The following is a 20,071-nucleotide window of genomic DNA, read 5'->3' as shown; positions in this document are numbered from 1 at the left end:
TGTGGATGTTAGTGTGTGGGTGGTGTTGAATGTGGATGTTAGTGTATGGGTGGTGTTGAATGTGGATGTAAGTGTGGGTGGTAAGTGTGTGGGTGGTGTTGAATGTGGATGTTAGCGTGTGGGTGGTGTTGAATGTGGATGTCACATTGTTATGGTCAATTGCTGAATACGAGACTGTATCGGTGGTGCCTACACTGCTAAGTCGTGTTAAAAGTTTTTTTAGCTTGGGTAATGAATGAAACCATTCACCGTGAATGTGGTTATGAATAAATGAATGAAGAGGGATCAGTGAACACATTGGTCGATGTTTTCAGTGAATGCATGGGTGATGAACGGTGTTTTAAGTGAATGAGTAGATGAGTCGCGCATGTGTTTGGTGATGAATGAATGCATGGGTGATAAATATTGTAAAATGAATGCATGAGTGGTAAATGTTTTTATCAATGAATGCATGAGCGGTGAATGTCGTCAATGAATTGATGTTGAATGTTTTTACCAATGCATGCATTAATAATTGAGTGTTCTTCTATAGCGTACAGTCTCTAAACACCAAGTGACTGCTCGCGTCACTTTATCAGAATCTGATTATTATTACCCTGGATAACCCAAGCTGCCTGTTAGGCGCTAGAAGGTTATAGTCATATGACTTTATCCAACCAGGTACCCATTTTCTGCTGGGTGAACAGAGGCAATTTTGAACAAACTCACTTGCCTAAGGTGAGACCACATGTATCACATGTGATGTGCGTCGTTGTGGAGCAAGACTGAAGTCCTAGAAATTCTCAGGAGTCAAGCTGCCAAACAGGGTCACCCATCCAAGGACTGTCCGAGGTCAACGTTGCTTAACAACTGATTCGTGACCTGGGCCTAGATTTTCGAAGCTCTCTTAGCGCTAAGATAGTCGTAAGTTAATGTTAATGTATGGCACTTACGACTATCTTAACGCAAAGAGAGCTTCGAAAATCTAGGCCCTGAGCTCTGTGCACAGGACCACACGCCACCACATTAGTGTTGAAGGTGATGGTCGGTGAAGGTACAGATGGTAAATGTTCTTGTCAATGCATGGATAATGCATAGTTGTTGCATGATGACAATATAAGAGTAGATGGGTGACGTATATGGTTGTCATGAATGCATTCGAAAAGATGTAAGATCTGCAGCTCTTTTTCCCACATGAAGACATATGCCGGAATGTAACCCAAATACTATTCTAACCTCGGCATCTCATTCAGAATGATGAAGAGAACACAGAATTTGGCATGTTAGCAATATTCCACCAATACCAACCTACAGGGCTTATTCAGGGATTCTACCCATGTGGGCGGTGGGGTAGCCTAGTGGTTAAAGCGTTCGCTAGTCACGCTGAAGACCGGGGTTCGATTCCTAACATGGGTACAATGTGTGAATCCCATTTCTGGAGTTCCCCGCCGTGGTATTGCTGGAATATTGCTAAAAGACACATAAAACAAAACTCACTCGCTTACTCTGTGGGAATCTAACCAGAATCAACCATGTGACGATCGGACGCTTTTACCACTAGGCTACCCATTGCCCATGGAGAATACTGACCTTTCAACAGATGGTCAAATAATCAACTAATCTGCCCTTAAACCACTCCCCTAAAGCAATTCACCTTTAATACGCCCCACGCTTGCCAATGGACTTTAATGGCAGTATATCAGGAACGCCGGTACAATCTGTTTCCCACATCCCTGGTTTACTCGGTTTATGAACTGATATCCTACTGAGAGGGATCTAATTGAGATTAACTCGACATTGTCACATCGACCGTCATATGCACCAAGATCTTTATTATCCCCTACGGCGGAACTCGATAAGCAAAACACTCAGATATCACCTGTTGCAGGAGACGTAGGAGGGAGATAGTCATTTGTCCGTCCGGACTTTAAATTGACGTTACTGACGTAACTTGAGCTGGAGATGTTACACTGCAGTAAACTACACGTTTATGAAGCGTGGTGCAGAACGCGTTAGTCATTTAAAATCCAAGCTGGTAGAGTGTGTCGGACACCAATGGATTCCTTCACCCTGGACATTGATTCGGACGGTTGTGACTCGGAGACCTACTATACCCGGTTCAGGTCGGGGGATATGCTTCTTTCACCCTTCATTGGAACAGCACAATATGGTTTGTTGCGTCGACTTTGTTATACGCAGTTTTCATAACATTTTACGTAGATCATGTTTTGGTGTCTATTGCACGTTTTTTACGAGGATTGATTTCGGTATTACGACATTGTGTTCACTGCACCGTTGAATGAATATTCAACAGTGTGCATAAATTGATATTTATATTCATATTCTTTTCAGAATGCATTTACAAAACAATACTAGCCGCGAATAGCAGCAATATTGCTGGTACGGCTTAAAGCAACATATACTCACTTACAAAACAATACGTTTGAAATGATATTGCTACACAATCACAAACAAGTTTATGTTTATGTTTTATGATATTATGCATTGCGTTTCTGTAATTTAGAACTACCAAGCTTTGATTCTGATCTTGAATCATGGATAAATAAACTGCGCAAACATATCAAGTAGCTTTTCATATGGGGAAACACGATATCATAAACCGTACATATATCGATTATAAGCAGGTATTTTGTCATAGTGACATACCAGCTACAATTGGCTCGTGAATATGTTTAAACAAAAATACTTCTCCTGCTGTGATATGACTTGCGTTTTTATTTCCCATCAGTATATACACAAGATGTTTGGTAGATTAAGTCATGTCGTATTTCCAGCGAGGCCCGACCTTGAACGCTGAAGTGACATACTGTCATGTGAGAATGTATCGAAGTCAGTATTGATTATTTCGTTAAACACAGCATGTGATGGACTATTCTACTGCACCAGATGGGGAATGTATTGATCACCATGTAACACTGAAATCCGTTGCTGTCCCGATCAATAACCATAGCATTTTTGAACACACAAAATCCTTGCTTTATCATGATAGTGTTCAGATTCAATATGTATGAATGTTTTAGGTACACGTCTTTTTTATATTTTCCGATATAACTAACCGTGAAGTGAAGTGAAGTGGAGTGAAGTGATTTTCATTATGATGTAAAATGAGGTTAAGAGGCTGAGTGGGTTAGATTGCTGACATCGTGTGCTGGCGGTGTCTTACACTGAGAGGCTGGGTGGGTTAGATTGCTGACATCGTGTGCTGGCGGTGTCTTACACTGAGAGGCTGGGTGGGTTAGATTGCTGACATCGTGTGCTGGCGGTGTCTTACACTGAGAGGCTGGGTGGGTTAGATTGATTGACATCGACATCGTGTACACTGAGAGGCTGTGGATTAGATTGCTGACATCGTGTGCTGGCGATTAGGTGTCTTACACTGAGAGTGTGGGTTCGAATCCCGGATGGGAATAAAGAAAATCATGGTGACACACAAATTCGTTTAATGTCGATATATTTTATGTCATATTCTTACGCATCTAATATTTTATGTCATATTATTTTCACTTTGCTGATTTATTCCAAATGTTCCCTTAATAAGAGAAACATACGAAACTGACGTCATATGAACGCTTTGCCACAAATGATTTAAGAGGAGGATATCCATTATTCATGACGTCATTCACAATTCTTTCATTCTCGAAGCGGGATGTTTTTTTTCTGCAATAGCTTTGTACCAAGCGAATGGATTTTGTGAATACATTTAGACTAGATAATATATAATTCCGAGTAATCTATATTTTGTTATTCTTCATACTACCCTTTCCATAGTTGAAAATATTATGAGTGAGTGAGTTAATATTTAACGTCACATCGGCAATGTTTCAGCCATATCGTGACGAGAAAAAAGAATAAAGAACATGTATATATTATGAGAATATTATGAATAATATGACTAGCTATGTGAACAGTTAATTGGAAAATAGATATTATTCATGAAGAATATAACCCATATCACTGTTTTCATGAAAGCATGGTAAAGATTTATTGTTTCAGGCCTTAAATTATTGTTTATTCAATTCGCATATGCCATCACTTATAAATATACATGTATATTTAAAACACTAATCTAATCACGTGCACACCTGCGGCAATGTTTCTAATTAACATGAGAACAAGCGTCAACAGAGATAGATCACCCCGACTACTAATGCTTAGTCTCTGAATATATATAATTTTGATTGTAACAAACAAGCCCATTTAAATTGAAAAGGAGCCCCAGGGAGACCAGAGATTCAACCTGGGGAAATCTAGACTTGCTTTATTTTAGGGCTTTAGCACTGCAGAGGGGGCTTGGCAGTGGGGAAAATAATGTGGTTCAGGGAATGTGAGACAGACTACACCCCGACCTCAGGCAGAGGTTGACATAGATGTCACGTTTACGGAGCAGTAGGCTACTCCATCGTCCTCCAACACAGCCATAACTGTAACAGTCAAAACAACAGGGTCACCAAAAGGTCAGAGATCTTATCAGTGTCCGAATTAAAAAAACAACAACAACCTAATGTCGCAGAACCTGTGAGTGAGTGTTGTCATACTCCATCTTAAGCTATAAATATATGTTATATGTTGCCTGTCTCGTCAGTAATAAAGACAGGTCTGTATCAGACAAACCAGTGGTTGATAGCACGAGTGACGTCATTGACCTCGCCGTCCTATCATATGTCAAGCAGCACGGCGTCCATCAAGATCAACTTGTCCTTGGGTTTAAGGCTCTTGTCAATAAATGACAGCTGTAATCGCCATTTTATGTATATTTTTTAGGTTGCCATTTTGGAATAAATAAAAACTGGGGTAAACCGCCGCACTAAAACATTGACAAAGACTCCGAACCGAGGTCATGATGTTTGTTGTTCGAACTTATGAACTGCTCCCTTATCAAAGGTACTTCGGTCTCCGTGGTATAGGCTTTGTGGGGTGTCAACACACGGACGTTTTTTAATTTAGAATCACATTTAGGGTGTAAACTAAATTATTGTACTCTTAAACAGGATTTCGTGCATCATTTAAATTTACATACCCTCCTGATGTTAATATTTACCGAACACTAAATGTTTTGACCCTACGTCTTAGATTAACGCTTCTCTAAATATATATGATTTTGATTGAAATAAATAGTTCCATTTATATTGAAAAGGAACCCCAGTTTGATGGAAGATTCTGCACCTTTGTAAATCTAAACTTAATTGAGAGCGTTAGCACTGCAGAAAGGGTTTTAGAAGAAAAAGGTAAATAATGTGCTTCACGGACAGTGAGACAGACTTTACTAACCCATGTCTATATTCTCCACTACGTCCTCGATGAAATATATATTTATCCTCCTAGAGATATATATATATATATCATAAGTGGTAATAGCTGATGTGAAGACCATGTTCAGAGATGTACATTTTTCATTCAGAGTTATCAAATATATCAACACTCGTTCAGAGTTGGTTTCAGCTGAAGCCCTGTAAAATGCATGTATGAAGAAGCAAGAATTTTTCTTATTAACATTAAACATATATCAAGGTCAGTTTTGACTCAGTTTTGTTTGATATTGGGTTTCGAGATCTCAGATTTCAATCTATAAAGAGCGTTAAAATTGTCAATTTGGGTCCTTTGTTGAGTGTTATTGTTGTAGTTTATGTTTCCAAGCATTAGACACAAGCCAACTAGCAGCCGATCAATCAGCGACAAAGAATAACCTAGCGAAATACGATAGACTTTATCCCACGGTAAACAGAATATCGACTGAAGAAAACAGCACATGTGTACACGTGTGTATATTCTATTTATAGCCCCAATTCCTAACCAATGAAAATCGTTGTAATCGTATAAACTAGGTTCCGGTATAGGGAACTCTGGGATAGAAACCAGCCATATTGTTGAATTTTCCACGCGTACCGTATGGTTTTACGCTAAAATATTCTGGTGTGCTTATACCAGTTAATATATTGACGAAATGTCGGTCGATTTTGTGTCGGAGGTGGATCGGCGATTCTTTGCCAACAACATGCTGACAAATGAGGATTGGGGTGAGTGAAAACACCTAGAAACATGTCGGGGTAGTCGACTTCACAGATCAGGAAGATAATGTTGATATATGTTGTTATTGAATGCATCAATAATTCAGATTGTGTAATAAGTGTTCCTAATGCTGCATTTATCAATGTTTGACATCTAACACATGGTAGCGTGATGCTAAAGAAGGGTTTAAGCATGATAACAAACAAATATACTTTGAGGGGTTTGAAAAAGAAGGCGTGGCATAGGGGACCCACCCGCTAGTTCCCTTTGTCGGTTTTGATGGCAGGGTCTATTGAAGTTCAGTATTGCTGGAGTCAGGGGTTATACTGCTGGTGGAATATTGATGGAGTCAGGGCTATATTGCTGGAGTCAGGGGTATACTGCTGGAGGTATATTGCTGGAGTCAGGGGTATACTCACATTATATCTTTACACCGCTTATGGGATTTTTGATATTGCAACCGGAACTTAAGTACACTGTTGAAATTCCTGAGTTGTGCTCTGAATAAATGGGTGGCCTTTGCTTTGGAAAATGTATTTCGGTGGGGAAGATGGTTGCATTTCAGTAGAGCAGTATCAAAAGTACAACGCACATGGAGAGGTTTAAGAGTCATCTGTATTTGCTTTTTAACTGGTGCCTTCCATGTTTTTGTCTGACATGATGCAATGTATTGAATGTATGTAATACACCTGTTGTAATCATGATAATGAAAGCATATAAGTCAGGGGTAAGAGCTCCTCCCGTTCCCCCATCCCATATAATATTTATAATTTAATATATACTAAAATTATTAACAAAACTTAACACAACAATTACAAGAAAACTCACAAAAAAATAACTAAAAGCCCAAGAAATTAATAACAATATTTAGGGTCGAACTACCTTGTGTTACTTCTGTTATTCTGTGGAAGAAAGAAGTAGGCAATATGGGGAATGGAAGGAACTCTTTACGTTATCATTTTCAGAATAAGAAATGAAGTAAAAGTGGCTAAAATATTGTGTCATCTGTAGAAGGATATATACTGGCAACAAACACCATCTGTAGGCAACTTTTTGAAAGTATTCGTAGGCCTAGCTGAAAGTACCTAATTTTGGAATATTTTTCCCTATTCATATAATCATGATCAGTTTTTAATAGCCATATTGATTTGTATTCATCTCATTTTTAATATTTTCTTGCTATCATAATAATTTCTTTTTGTATAAGTTTTAATAACATGATTAACAATGAATGATGTCTATCCCCATCTGTCAGAATTTGTCATCTATCCATAGTAATTCATCCATGCATTGATGCAAAGGGACATGGATGCTCTTTTGTGTTGTGACTCTCAAAATGATATGGCAGAAGTTGATATATCATGTTGAATTTGAGCTGAAATACCTACGTATTCATTTTTTTTCCTCATTTAATTCATGCAACAGCTGTTTTGGCAATATATGTAGGTATCATTGATACATTACTTCATAACTTTGAAGGTTATACAGAGGTTTTGTTGTCCAGATGAACCATGTTGACATGATCATTAGTAATGTGTATTGGTTTCTACCTGTCAGCACTACCTGGATCTGGTAATCCTATAGGTGTCTACCTGTCAGTTCTACATGGATCTGTTAATCCTATAGGTCTCAGCCTGGCCGCACTGCCTGGATCTGGTAATTCTATAGGTGTCTGCCTGGCAGCACTACATGGATCTGGTAATCCTATAGGTGTCTGCCTGTCAGCACTACCTGGATCTGGTAATCCTATAGTGGTCTGACTGGCAGCACTACATGGATCTGTTAATCCTATAGGTGTCTGCCTGGCTGCCTACATGGATCTGTTAATCCTATAGGTGTCGGTCTGGCAGCACTACCTGGATCTGTTAATCCTACAAGTGTCTGAGACTCTGCCTGGTCACACTACATGGATCTGTTATTGCTATAGGTGTCTGCCTGGCAGCACAACATGGATATGTTAATCCTATAGGTGTCTGCCTGGCAGCACTACATGGATCTGTTAATCCTATAGGTGTCTGTTTGGGAGCACTCCATGGATCTGTTAATCCTATAGGTGTTTGTATGACAGTAAAACCAGGATCTGTTAATCCTATAGGTGTCTGTATGACAGTAAAACCAGGATCTGTTAATCCTATAGGTGTCTGTATGACAGTAAAACCAGGATCTGTTAATCCTATAGGTGTCTGTATGACAGTAAAACCAGGATCTGTTAATCTTATAGGTGTCTGTATGACAGTAAAACCAGGATCTGTTAATCTTATAGGTGTCTGTATGACAGTAAAACCGGGATCTGTTAATCTTATATCATATGTGTCTGTATGACAGTAAAACCAGGATCTGTTAATCTTATAGGTGTCTGTATGACAGTAAAACCAGGATCTGTTAATCTTATAGGTGTCTGTATGACAGTAAAACCAGGATCTGTTAATCTTATAGGTGTCTGTATGACAGTAAAACCAGGATCTGTTAATCTTATAGGTGTCTGTATGACAGTAAAACCAGGATCTGTTAATCTTATAGGTGTCTGTATGACAGTAAAACCAGGAAACCTATAGGATCTGTATGACAGTAAAACCAGGATCTGTTAATCCTATATGTGTCTGTATGACAGTGAAACCAGGATCTGTTAATCTTATAGGTGTCTGTATGACAGTAAAACCAGGATCTGTTAATCTTATATGTGTCTGTATGACAGTAAAACCAGGATCTGTTAATCTTATATGTGTCTGTATGACAGTAAAACCAGGATCTGTTAATCTTATATGTGTCTGTATGACAGTAAAACCAGGATCTGTTAATCTATAGATGTCTGTATGACAGTGAAACCAGGATCTGTTAATCCTATATGTGTCTGTATGACAGTAAAACCAGGATCTGTTAATCTTATAGGTGTCTGTATGACAGTAAAACCAGGATCTGTTAATCTTATAGATGTCTGTATGACAGTAAAACCAGGATCTGTTAATCTTATAGGTGTCTGTATGACAGTAAAACCAGGATCTGTTAATCTTATATGTGTCTGTATGACAGTGAAACCAGGATCTGTTAATCCTATATGTGTCTGTATGACAGTGAAACCAGGATCTGTTAATCTTATAGATGTCTGTATGACAGTGAAACCAGGATCTGTTAATCCTATAGGTGTCTGTATGACAGTAAAACCAGGATCTGTTAATCTTATAGGTGTCTGTATGACAGTGAAACCAGGATCTGTTAATCCTATATGTGTCTGTATGACAGTAAAACCAGGATCTGTTAATCCTATAGGTGTATGACAGTATGACAGTAAAACCAGGATCTGTTAATCTTATAGGTGTCTGTATGACAGTAAAACCAGGATCTGTTAATCTTATAGGTGTCTGTATGACAGTAAAACCAGGATCTGTTAATCTTATAGATGTCTGTATGACAGTAAAACCAGGATCTGTTAATCCTATAGATGGATCTGTTAATCTTATAGGTGTCTGTATGACAGTAAAACCAGGATCTGTTCCTATAATCTGTATATAGGTGTTAATCTGTATGACAGTAAAACCAGGATCTGTTAATCCTATAGGTGTCTGTATGACAGTAAAACCAGGATCTGTTAATCCTATAGGTGTCTGTATGACAGTGAAACCAGGATCTGTTAATCCTATAGGTGTCTGTATGACAGTAAAACCAGGATCTGTTAATCCTATAGGTGTCTGTATGACAGTAAAACCAGGATCTGTTAATCCTATAGGTGTCTGTATGACAGTGAAACCAGGATCTGTTAATCCTATAGGTGTCTGTATGACAGTGAAACCAGGATCTGTTAATCCTATAGGTGTCTGTATGACAGTGAAACCAGGATCTGTTAATCCTATAGGTGTCTGTATGACAGTAAAACCAGGATCTGTTAATCCTATAGGTGTCTATGACAGTGAAACCAGGATGTTAATCCTATAGGTGTCTGTATGACAGTGAAACCAGGATCTGTTAATCTTATAGATGTCTGTATGACAGTGAAACCAGGATCTGTTAATCCTATAGATGTCTGTATGACAGTAAAACCAGGATCTGTTAATCTTATAGGTGTCTGTATGACAGTAAAACCAGGATCTGTTAATCCTATAGATGTCTGTATGACAGTGAAACCAGGATCTGTTAATCTTATAGATGTCTGTATGACAGTAAAACCAGGATCTGTTAATCCTATAGATGTCTGTATGACAGTAAAACCAGGATCTGTTAATCCTATAGGTGTCTGTATGACAGTAAAACCAGGATCTGTTAATCCTATAGGTGTCCGTATGACAGTGAAACCAGGATCTGTTAATCTTATATGTGTCTGTATGACAGTGAAACCAGGATCTGTTAATCTTATAGATGTCTGTATGACAGTGAAACCAGGATCTGTTAATCCTATAGATGTCTGTATGACAGTAAAACCAGGATCTGTTAATCTTATAGATGTCTGTATGACAGTAAAACCAGGATCTGATAATCTTATATGTGTCTGTATGACAGTAAAACCAGGATCTGTTAATCTTATATATGTCTGTATGACAGTAAAACCAGGATCTGTTAATCTTATAGATGTCTGTATGACAGTAAAACCAGGATCTGTTAATCTTATATGTGTCTGTATGACAGTAAAACCGGGATCTGTTAATCTTATATGATATGTGTCTGTATGACAGTAAAACCAGGATCTGTTAATCCTATATGTGTCCGTATGACAGTGAAACCAGGATCTGTTAATCCTATATGTGTCTGTATGACAGTGAAACCAGGATCTGTTAATCCTATAGGTGTCTATGACAGTAAAACCAGGATCTGTTAATCTTATAGGTGTCTGTATGACAGTGAAACCAGGATCTGTTAATCCTGCAAGCAGCTCAAAATTGATAGGTTGAAGGTGATAATTTACATATTCTATGCAAATATGCAGGTTATTGGGAGCACTGATTTTATTATGTACTAATACAAACAATTTAGGACCACACAATAGTTTCTCACTATTATAGTTTATATGTCTTTTCAGCAGTTCAGAGGAAAACTATATCTCTGTATACCTATTCATCAAATGTTTTAAGTATATGATTAAGTTTGTCAAGTACTCATACTCTATGAATTATGGGCAAACGATTTTCCTTAATTAACATCTTGGATATGATCAGTGATCTTCAGTATTTACAGTAATTCTTATGTGTCAACTCCTGGCCTCATAATGGACGGATGAACATGATGAATATTTCATCTGACACTGTTGACGATTCAGGCCTGGGGGTCATGTATATTTTATCTGATAATTCTGTCTTGGGTGTCATGTCTATAGTGTATTGTGTATCAATTTCTGTACACAATGCACATAAACAAAAACTATCTGAGAATGAACTAGATGCCTCCTACTAACTAGGTTTTCTGTAAATTGTTTATTGTACCTGTGTAATTGTGTTTTGACCTACAGGTATGTTAAATAGGCTGTTGTGGATAATTCTGCATATTTTTGAAACCAGTATAATTTCTCACCTCTCTCCAGTTGCTGTTGTCATGGTTTCCAGTTTTGTGGCTGTTTTAATATTTGATGGTAAAGCAGGATGTGGTTATCTGGGTCAGTATTCCTATTTCGTCATGTTCATTGAGTGCTTGTTAAAATATGACTGCTGAACTATGATTCCTTCTGAGAATATTATATAATTGTGGTTGTTAGAAAACCTTAATTCGAATATGGCACTGTTGGGTTAACGTAGGTCTTGTTATCCAAATACTGAGTCTATGGAACTGTCGTCACAGAATTCTACAGGTGAAGTGAGGTGAAATGGGGTTTAACATCGCACTTAAGAATATTTTGCTGGTATGACGATGTGCATGTGTGTGTATGTTTGGCTGGTTGTACTAGCCCAGACTTAAGCTGGTTTTATGGTGCTAGGTTACTGAGATACCGTGCCACAGTTAAGCATGAATAGCTCAATACCCCACTCAGGTACGCTATACTGACTCCGAACCGACCAGTCCTTGTTGTACCGATTAATGCTGAGTGCCAGACCAGCAAGTACCATATTTTAACGTCTTTTTGGTATGATGCTTCCAGGGATAGAACCTGCGGCCTTCCGCTCTCTGGCAGGAATTGTACAAGCTCAGTTTGCTGAAGGAAAACCATATTTGTCTCAGGCATTAAGGTGTCTTTGTAGCTTCGATTACTGAAAGTTCAGTAGTTATGTCTAAGGTGCATTTGATGAGCATAAAAACCCACCTCACATGCATCCTGACACACATAAATGACATGCATACAGTGTCACGCAATAGGTAATTATTTGAGCGCATTAAGTGTTACTTGCGCTTGCTCAACAATCCCCAAAAGAATAAAATCCCCAAACACTTTATTTTTTCTGTGTGCTCAAATTACGACAGGTCAGAAGGGTTTTTAATTTTTTGGGGCGGTGGTGTAGCTTTGTGGTCAAAGTGTTTGCCTGTCATGCCGAAGACCTGGGCTTGATTCCCCACATGGGTACAATGTGTGAAGGCCATTTCTGATGTCCCCCACCGTGATATTGATGTAATATTGCTTAAAGCAGCGTAAAACTAAATTCACTCATTCACTCACTCTCTCATCCACTTCCCATAAATATGATTTGTTGTGTCTATTTATTCAGGACTTTTTATGAGTGGAATGTCATGTTAAATTTCACTCACTCTTCAAATTAAACAATTCACCAATATGATGTCCTGTTGCTAAGTGCTGTTGGCACAAAATTATATGATTGGAACAGTGGGTACAAATTGGCCACTCAGGTCGACAACATCATTCGTGACAGTTCGAGTCAGATTTGCTGGAACTTCATTCCTCACAGTGCACAATTTGTTGATCAAAATGGTGATGTTTGAAATAGCTATGAAAGCATGTCATCACCCTAGTTAATGAAAGTTTACGGTCCCCAGATTCAAATGCTAGAAGAGCCACCTCAGTGCTTATCACATTTAACTGAGGTCACGGGTATATATTGCTATATTATCATGATTATGCAGTTGGTACGTGTGTCAGGATCTATCTGTTATAGATCATTCTGTGAAACCATGGTAACGCTTAGCTTGCTTGAAAGGTTAGTGAAATTTATTGCTCATGGCAAAAATGCTCTTTTACAAATTACAGTCAGGTTATTTCAGTGGTAGTCTGCTGACAGCACATGTCTGAAAGAATGACCACCCTTTGCAATTATTTCCCAACTATGCTGTAAATATTCTTCCAAATCCCCAGCAGATCGATTTTGGAGTTTTTGTCCAATGTCCGGCATTATTGATTTTCCCATTGTGTGGCAGCCTCCAGCATCTACATCAGTCCGGAAACACCAGTAATAGACCATGTGTTTGGTTACCTGTTGGCCATGCTCCTTTGTTAATGGTTTTGTATAGATTTGTGCCAGATCTGTTTTGAAAGAACATATTTCTATATGATGATCCTGATGATAAGTCGTGGAAACTTGATCATGATGATTCAGGATAGTGTGGATTGGATGTGGGTGCAGGGACAGACATGGCTCATATCCCAAGACCAGGGAACACACATAGATAGACTAGTTGCTGAAATGAGTTATCGAATAGAAGTTAGGTCAAGCGATTCACTTTGTACCACAGAGCGCACCAGTTGTGCATATAAGAGACGGTATGTCGTCTCCTGTACATATAACATCTTTGACTGATTATACCGGTATCTACCTCGAGGTTCACACTGTAAACATGCTATAGGACTTTAATCAGGGCTCCAGGTAATGTTTTGAGCCACTGAGTATTTCTTGTTGGTATGTTGTTAAATGCGAGTTGGCAGTATTCCAGCTGTATGATAGCAGTGTGTAAAATTCAACTAAACCAGACAATCCCACGGAGTATTCACTCAAGTGTTATCCTTCATTCTGGGCATTGATAGTGTTCTTGGCTTGATATATATAGTTCCTCCCTTGGGACCAGTTTACCATGATTAATGCTAGTTATACACCAGTGGGATGCCATTATATACCATAGCAGTGCTGAAAATGCTATATCAGGTCACTTCTGTTGTCTTCCTTTTCTTCAACAGTGATAGACATGTCTGATAAGCAAGCAAGACGTAGCATGTTCTCGAGCATTATTAACTGAAGTATAGTACATGTATTAATTGTGTCAGTCAGTCAGTAAATCGGGGCTGTGGGGTAGCCTAGCGGTTAAAGTGTTCGCTCGTCATGTCGAAGACCCGGGTTTGATTTCCCACATGGGTACAATATGTGAAGCCCATTTCTGGTGTCCCCCCTGCCGTGATATTGCTGGAATATTGCTAATATCGTCATAGTACTTAATTCCCTCACACCCAATCAGTACATCTGTAAAGATACAGGTGTACAAGCTCAAAAGGAAACATTGTTTAATTACTATGGCTAGCAATGGTTATAGTAACAGTGTTGTTATGCTATCTGGTTTTTAATTTCCTCATTAGTTGAGAAAGGCAAGATACTTTATTGTTACTCACCAACTAAAATGCCAGTCAAACATCATTATTCATGTGCATTGCACATATATGAGAACATTTGAAACTTAATTAGGTAGCTGGGATTTAATTTGCCTATTTTAATATATTATGCACCTCAGGTAGTTTAATCAATTATGGGTGGGGTGGGGTAGCCTAATGGTTAAAGCGTTGGCTCGTCACGCCGAAGACCCGGGTTCGAATCCCCACATGGGCACAATGTGTGAAGCCCATTGCTGGTGTCCCCCGCCGTGATGTTGCTGGAATATTGCTAAAAGCAGCGTAAAAACCAAACTCAGTCAGTCAGTTAATCAATTATGCGGCTTACCGGTACATAGTTGTGATTTATTTTGTGTGTTTTAAAAAATTATGAGCTGAGGTAGTGATTTATTTGGCGTATTAAATAAAAATGCAAGTTAGGTAGTCGTGATATAATTTGAGAATTTGTTAAATTATGCAGCTTAATATACGGTATAAATTATGCAACCAATCTGGCGATCAGGCATATGCTAACTGGTTGTTTATTTTTCAGAGTCAGGCATGGACCAGTTCCATGACATATCAGAAATTCTTGGGATGGACACAACCATCAGTCCTGAGAACCTCTCTGAACTACCGGACGAACTGGTGAGTCGTGTATAGTGTGTCATATGTCTCCTCTCAATGTCAGTGTCAGACGTTTTCGAATGCATAAAGTCTTTTCATGATGCTTTGAATACTGGCGTTTCTATGCAACATAAAAGGCCCCAGTAAAGCTTTCAAAAACTTGTATGCAGTAACACAAGTACTGTAAGACTCCATTGGTCTCTTGCATGGTGACCTGACTTAGTCATTTGCAGTCCATTTTAATATTGTATTGTTATTACTTGTCATCTTTTAAGGTTAAATACTCATGTTAAATATAAATCTGTGATTTCTAGTGACTTTATTGTACTTAGTTGTCAGGTTTTATATAGTCTTCTTTATGCATTATATAGGTATAAAGTGTAACAACAATAATATGGCCAAAATATTGCCAATGGACTCTACATCTTAATTCACTCACTCTATTTTATGGTAGACATGTGAAGGACATTTGTAAATTTTAGATAATCAGTATTAGCTTCTGCATACCATTATATAACTCTATATACCATGATATGTCATGATATAACTCTACATACCATGATACAACATGATATAACTCTACATACCATGATACAACATGATATAACCAATATGCTGCTCACATACTCATGTACTCTACGGGGCAGTGGGGTACTATCTAGTGGTTAAAGCATTTGCTCGATCACATGATATAACTCTACATACCATGCTGAGGATATAAGGGTTTGATAACCCCCACATGGGTACAATATGTGAAACCCATTTCTGGTGTCCCCTGCTGTGATATTGCTGAAAGCGGCGTAAAACTAAAGTCACTCACTCACTCATTTACCGTTCCAGCTGTCCTTAGAAGGAAGTTCCTCGCCAGTCAACCTCTCCACAAATAGCAAGACTCTTCCCATGGAGGACTTCACCTTTGAACACAAGTTTGATGAAGAGAAATTAGACTTTTCCAAATTTACAGATGAGAATTTTGAAGACTACTGGAAAGAACAGAGTGATAGTTCCGATAGTGGCATCTATGGAGAGACAGGTGAGTGGAGTTGCCATCACATATCTGGATATTTCCTCATGTGACCTTAAACAAAAAACAAACAAGCAGGAAGTAAGTGGAGACATATTGACTTGGGCTGAGTTGGGAGATGGCTGGAATCTTTCTGGCCTTTGATCTTGTTCCTGTTTTGTTGCATGTCCAATTATAACTGAAAGTTTCAACACATGTCATTCTTTTTCATAGAGATTGTCCTTGGGGTACATATATGCATTTTCTGTGGCTGAAAATGTCCTGTGACAGTGGTATCAATGTTTTAATAAAAATATTGTACAATAAATAAAACTTTCCTTTATTATATGTCCCCCCACCACGTGGAGTTACCCCCCTGCTACGCATGTGCAGCCAACCTGGTAAGCACCTAGCCCCCGTATCATCATTCCTTCTGCTGTCACTCTAGCGTTCACACATGTTTCTTGAGTTGCCAAGCTGATTAACTTCTTATCGGAAGAATGTCTGAGACTTCAACTACTGTATGTATGGTCTTTATTCGTTCTTGAGAAACGTTTTATTGACTTTGCAGTCAGTTATTTCTCATTTATGTGACTTTGTGTTCCATTTTACGCTAGCTTTCCCGTTGTTTACTCACGTGTTGCTATTCCATGGTGGGATGTTTAGCGTGCCACGTGGTTGAAATATTGTGTTATTAACCAAGTATTTCATGTCGCATTGTCGCATTCACGTAATTTTCAATGTTTTGTACGTGTATATTTATGCTGTTGTGTTGCACACTCTCAATCTCAATCTAGTGGTTTTGATATGTCCGTTATCACACAATTGTTTCAACAGCATATGGACTCGGTGAAGTCCCTCGTTCATGAATCGGTTGGAGGTCTCCGGCAGGAGTTTCTCGTCCGATCTGATGAGGGGACCGAGAGTCTGGGGGTGGGATCACCGAGCTTGGCTCGATCCCTTGGTCTGGAGGCGGCTGTCGATCCTTTGCCTTTGACCGGGTCCGGACGCCTCGGCTACCCCGGAGAGGGAGGGTTCGCATCCAGTCCCTCTCTCGGTGTTGGCGCAGGGTCCGTTTAGGATTCCTGGGGTTCCGGTCCCTCGGGACCAGGGTTCGAGTGTAGTGTCAGTTGCCGGAGCTGAGAGTTCCTTGGGCTCTTCCCTTCCTGCGGCATCTGTGGCTCAACCTCCCACCGGGTCGGGGTTCGGCTACTCTTCACGAGGAGATCCGAATTCTGACTCGGGCTCGGGTGCCGAGTCTATGGAGGTTGGGGAGGTTGATGAGTCTGAGGGTGCTTTCCGGGAGGTTAGGCAACGTATTGCCCAGTATATTTCCCAAGCCGCGGTGCTGACATGCTCGGACTCGACTGAGTTCCGCCTGCCGGGGGAGGCGTTTGCTCCACGGCAGCCCTCTCAGACACAGCTCCGCATCTTGCCCTGCCTGGTGCAGGACGTGATGGATCCTCTTCTGGTTGGTTCTCACCTCAGGTTTGATCTCCCCGAACTCGTTAAGAGGTATCAGCTGGGTTATAATTCTCTGTTCCTTGTGCCAGTGGTGGACGAGTGTGTATTCACTTCGGTCGCCCTCGGGTTAGGCTTGGCTTCCTCGGATGCAGCCCCAGCTGCCAAGCAAGGGCGGTTAGTACCAATGTTTTTGCCCAGTCAGGCGCCCCCCTGCAGCAGGCATACCGGTCTTATGAGGAAGTCTACCTGAATGCCATGCAGCAGGTGCTGGTCGTGGTCCACGAGGCGTACCTTTCCTCGATACAATGGTCGGCTCTGGAGGCGGAAGGGAGCACTGGTGACGTTTCCCCGCATGTTGTTCTTCTCTGCCAACTATCTGAAGTTCAGGCCCACCTGATGCGAGACTCTTTATGGCCTGCCGCGTCCACAGTGATGTGCGCAGTCATGGGGATGCACAATGTGTGGCTGTCTGCATCCCGTTATTCGGCAGCAACACAGCAGACCTTGCTGGCCCTTCTGTTTCGGCTGGGAGCGACGCCCGAGTCTGCCGGCTGGCTTCAGCCGCTGGGTAGAGGTAGGAGGAGGAGCCGTCCCGCCAAGGGTAAGGGCAAGGAGCAGCCTCTTCGTCTGGCCCCGACCTTCCGCTAAACCTGCCGTCTGTCGCCGTGGGTCCGTCCCAGCCAGTTCATCTGCAGGGGACTACTTCACGCACTCTTACCACACGTCCCAGTGGGAGGCCGCCTCTTTCTATTCCTACCGGAGTGGGAGAAGGCTACCAGCAACACTTGTGTGCTATCCACCGTCAGTGTCGGCCATCTACCACTGTGGAAGCGAGTTCACCGGCATAAGGCGCCGGTGCCGTCATGTCCGGTCAAGGCGGGTATACTGAGCGACAAAGTTCAGGCTTTGCTGGACAAGTCGCAATAGAGCGCATACCACCGGGCGAGGAGAAGGCGGGGTTTTGTTCCACGTACTTCCTCGTTCTGAAGAAGGACGGCAGGTTCCGTCCTATTCTCAACCTCAAGGGGTTGAATCGCATGTTAGAGGTTCCATCCTTCAAGATGGAGACACTTCGCTCGGTGATATCCTCTGTTCAGCCCGGCGATTGGCTAAAGGATGTGTATCTACATGTGCCAATTCATCCCTCGTTCAAGCAGTACCTCTGGTTCTCTTACGAGGGGATGTGTTACCAATTCACGGTGCTCCCCTTCGGCATATCCACTGCTCCCAGGGTGTTCACCAAGATCATGTTAGTGCCAGCTGCCCTAGCAAGGTCGCAAGGAAGGCGTTGTTACCCTTACTTCGACGGCTGGTTGCTCAGCGCTCTAACTCAGCCAGCGAGCCTAGATTCTACCCACACGGTGATAGACATTCTAGTTCGACTGGGGTGGATCATCAACCTCAAGAAATCCGACCTGGTTCCCACCCAGGACTTATTTTTTCTCGGGGTGCGGTTCACAACTCAACAGGGTTTTGTTTCTTTGTCACCCGACCGGGTCACCAGAGTACGGGAGATGGACTCTTCGTTCCTCTCCCAGCCCGGACTTGGCTCTGTCTACTGGGTCATATGGCGGCAACTATCTCTGTCATGTGGCGGGCGAGGTTGCGGATGCACCCTATACAGCAAGCTTTGGCGAGTCTGTGGGCTCACTCGGAGGATCTGGAGAAGTGTCTCACAGTCCCCGGGTGGTTGTCTCCTCACCTTCAGTGGTGGACCAATGTTGGTAATCTCTCCAAGGGGGTCCCTTTGGAAATCCTCGACGCCAGCTCTTACAGATCAAACCGATGTGTCCCTCACGGGCTGGGGGGGTGGGGTGGGGTGTGTGTGCGTTCTGGGCAGTCTGCCGATGTCCGGACTCTGGTCTGAAGCCGAGGCCTGCCTTCACATCAATGTCTTCGAACTGAGAGCTGTGTGGTTGGTTTATGAGTGCATGTTCAGGGCCAGGTGGTTCGTCTTCAGTTGGACAACCGTACGGCCATGACTTACATCATGAAGCAAGGCGGCACAGTGTCCCTAGCGCTCCTTCGGGAGACGTGGTAACTTCTTTGGATGCGACCAGTGCGACTGTCAGGTGATTCCTGTTTATTTCCTGGGGCTGGAGAACATGCGAGCAGACGCTCTCTATCGCCGGATCCAGGCCCCCGCACGAGTGGATACTCGACCGGCAGATATCCTGAGTTATCTCCCAGTTGTATGGATCGTTCCAGGTGGATCTGTTTGCGTCCGGCGGACAATCTCACTCAGAACGACGTGCCACACCCCAATCCAAGGATTCAGTGGGTGGCTTGGCCTCTGTCAGGTCTAGCCTCGAAGCACGCGGAATTCCTGCAGCAGTTGCAGACACAATTCTGGCTTCGAGGCGGGATTCGACAAACGTTCAATATGAGGATAGGTGGTCCCGCTATAAGAGCTGGTGTTCAGATAGGGGGATTGCAGATCCCTTTTCTGCGGATTAAGTCCGAGTATTGGAGTTTCTGCAAGCTCGTTTGGAAGAAGGCTTGGCGGCTTCAACCATTCGTGGCCACTCAAC

The 20,071-nt window shown here is 41.4% G+C and overlaps 1 protein-coding gene across 1 annotated transcript in view; it reads left to right on the top strand.

Moving 5' to 3' along the window:
* The first annotated feature begins 5,846 nt into the window (after window positions 1-5,846).
* Window positions 5,847-20,071, top strand: part of LOC124257713 (cyclic AMP-dependent transcription factor ATF-6 beta-like) — a 31,594-nt gene continuing 17,369 nt past the window's right edge. Inside the window, 3 exon segments of the mRNA XM_046691841.1 lie at window positions 5,847-6,014; window positions 15,000-15,094; window positions 15,914-16,106. Coding sequence (XP_046547797.1) covers window positions 5,942-6,014; window positions 15,000-15,094; window positions 15,914-16,106 — 361 coding nt within the window. The 5' untranslated portion in view covers window positions 5,847-5,941.

The sequence above is a fragment of the Haliotis rubra genome, unplaced genomic scaffold (assembly GCF_003918875.1).
Source record: "Haliotis rubra isolate DU_JTF1 unplaced genomic scaffold, ASM391887v1 Scf67, whole genome shotgun sequence".
Taxonomy (NCBI): domain Eukaryota; kingdom Metazoa; phylum Mollusca; class Gastropoda; order Lepetellida; family Haliotidae; genus Haliotis; species Haliotis rubra.
The sequence above is the reverse complement of the archived record's forward strand: the minus strand, read 5'-3'. Positions and strand labels throughout refer to the sequence as shown.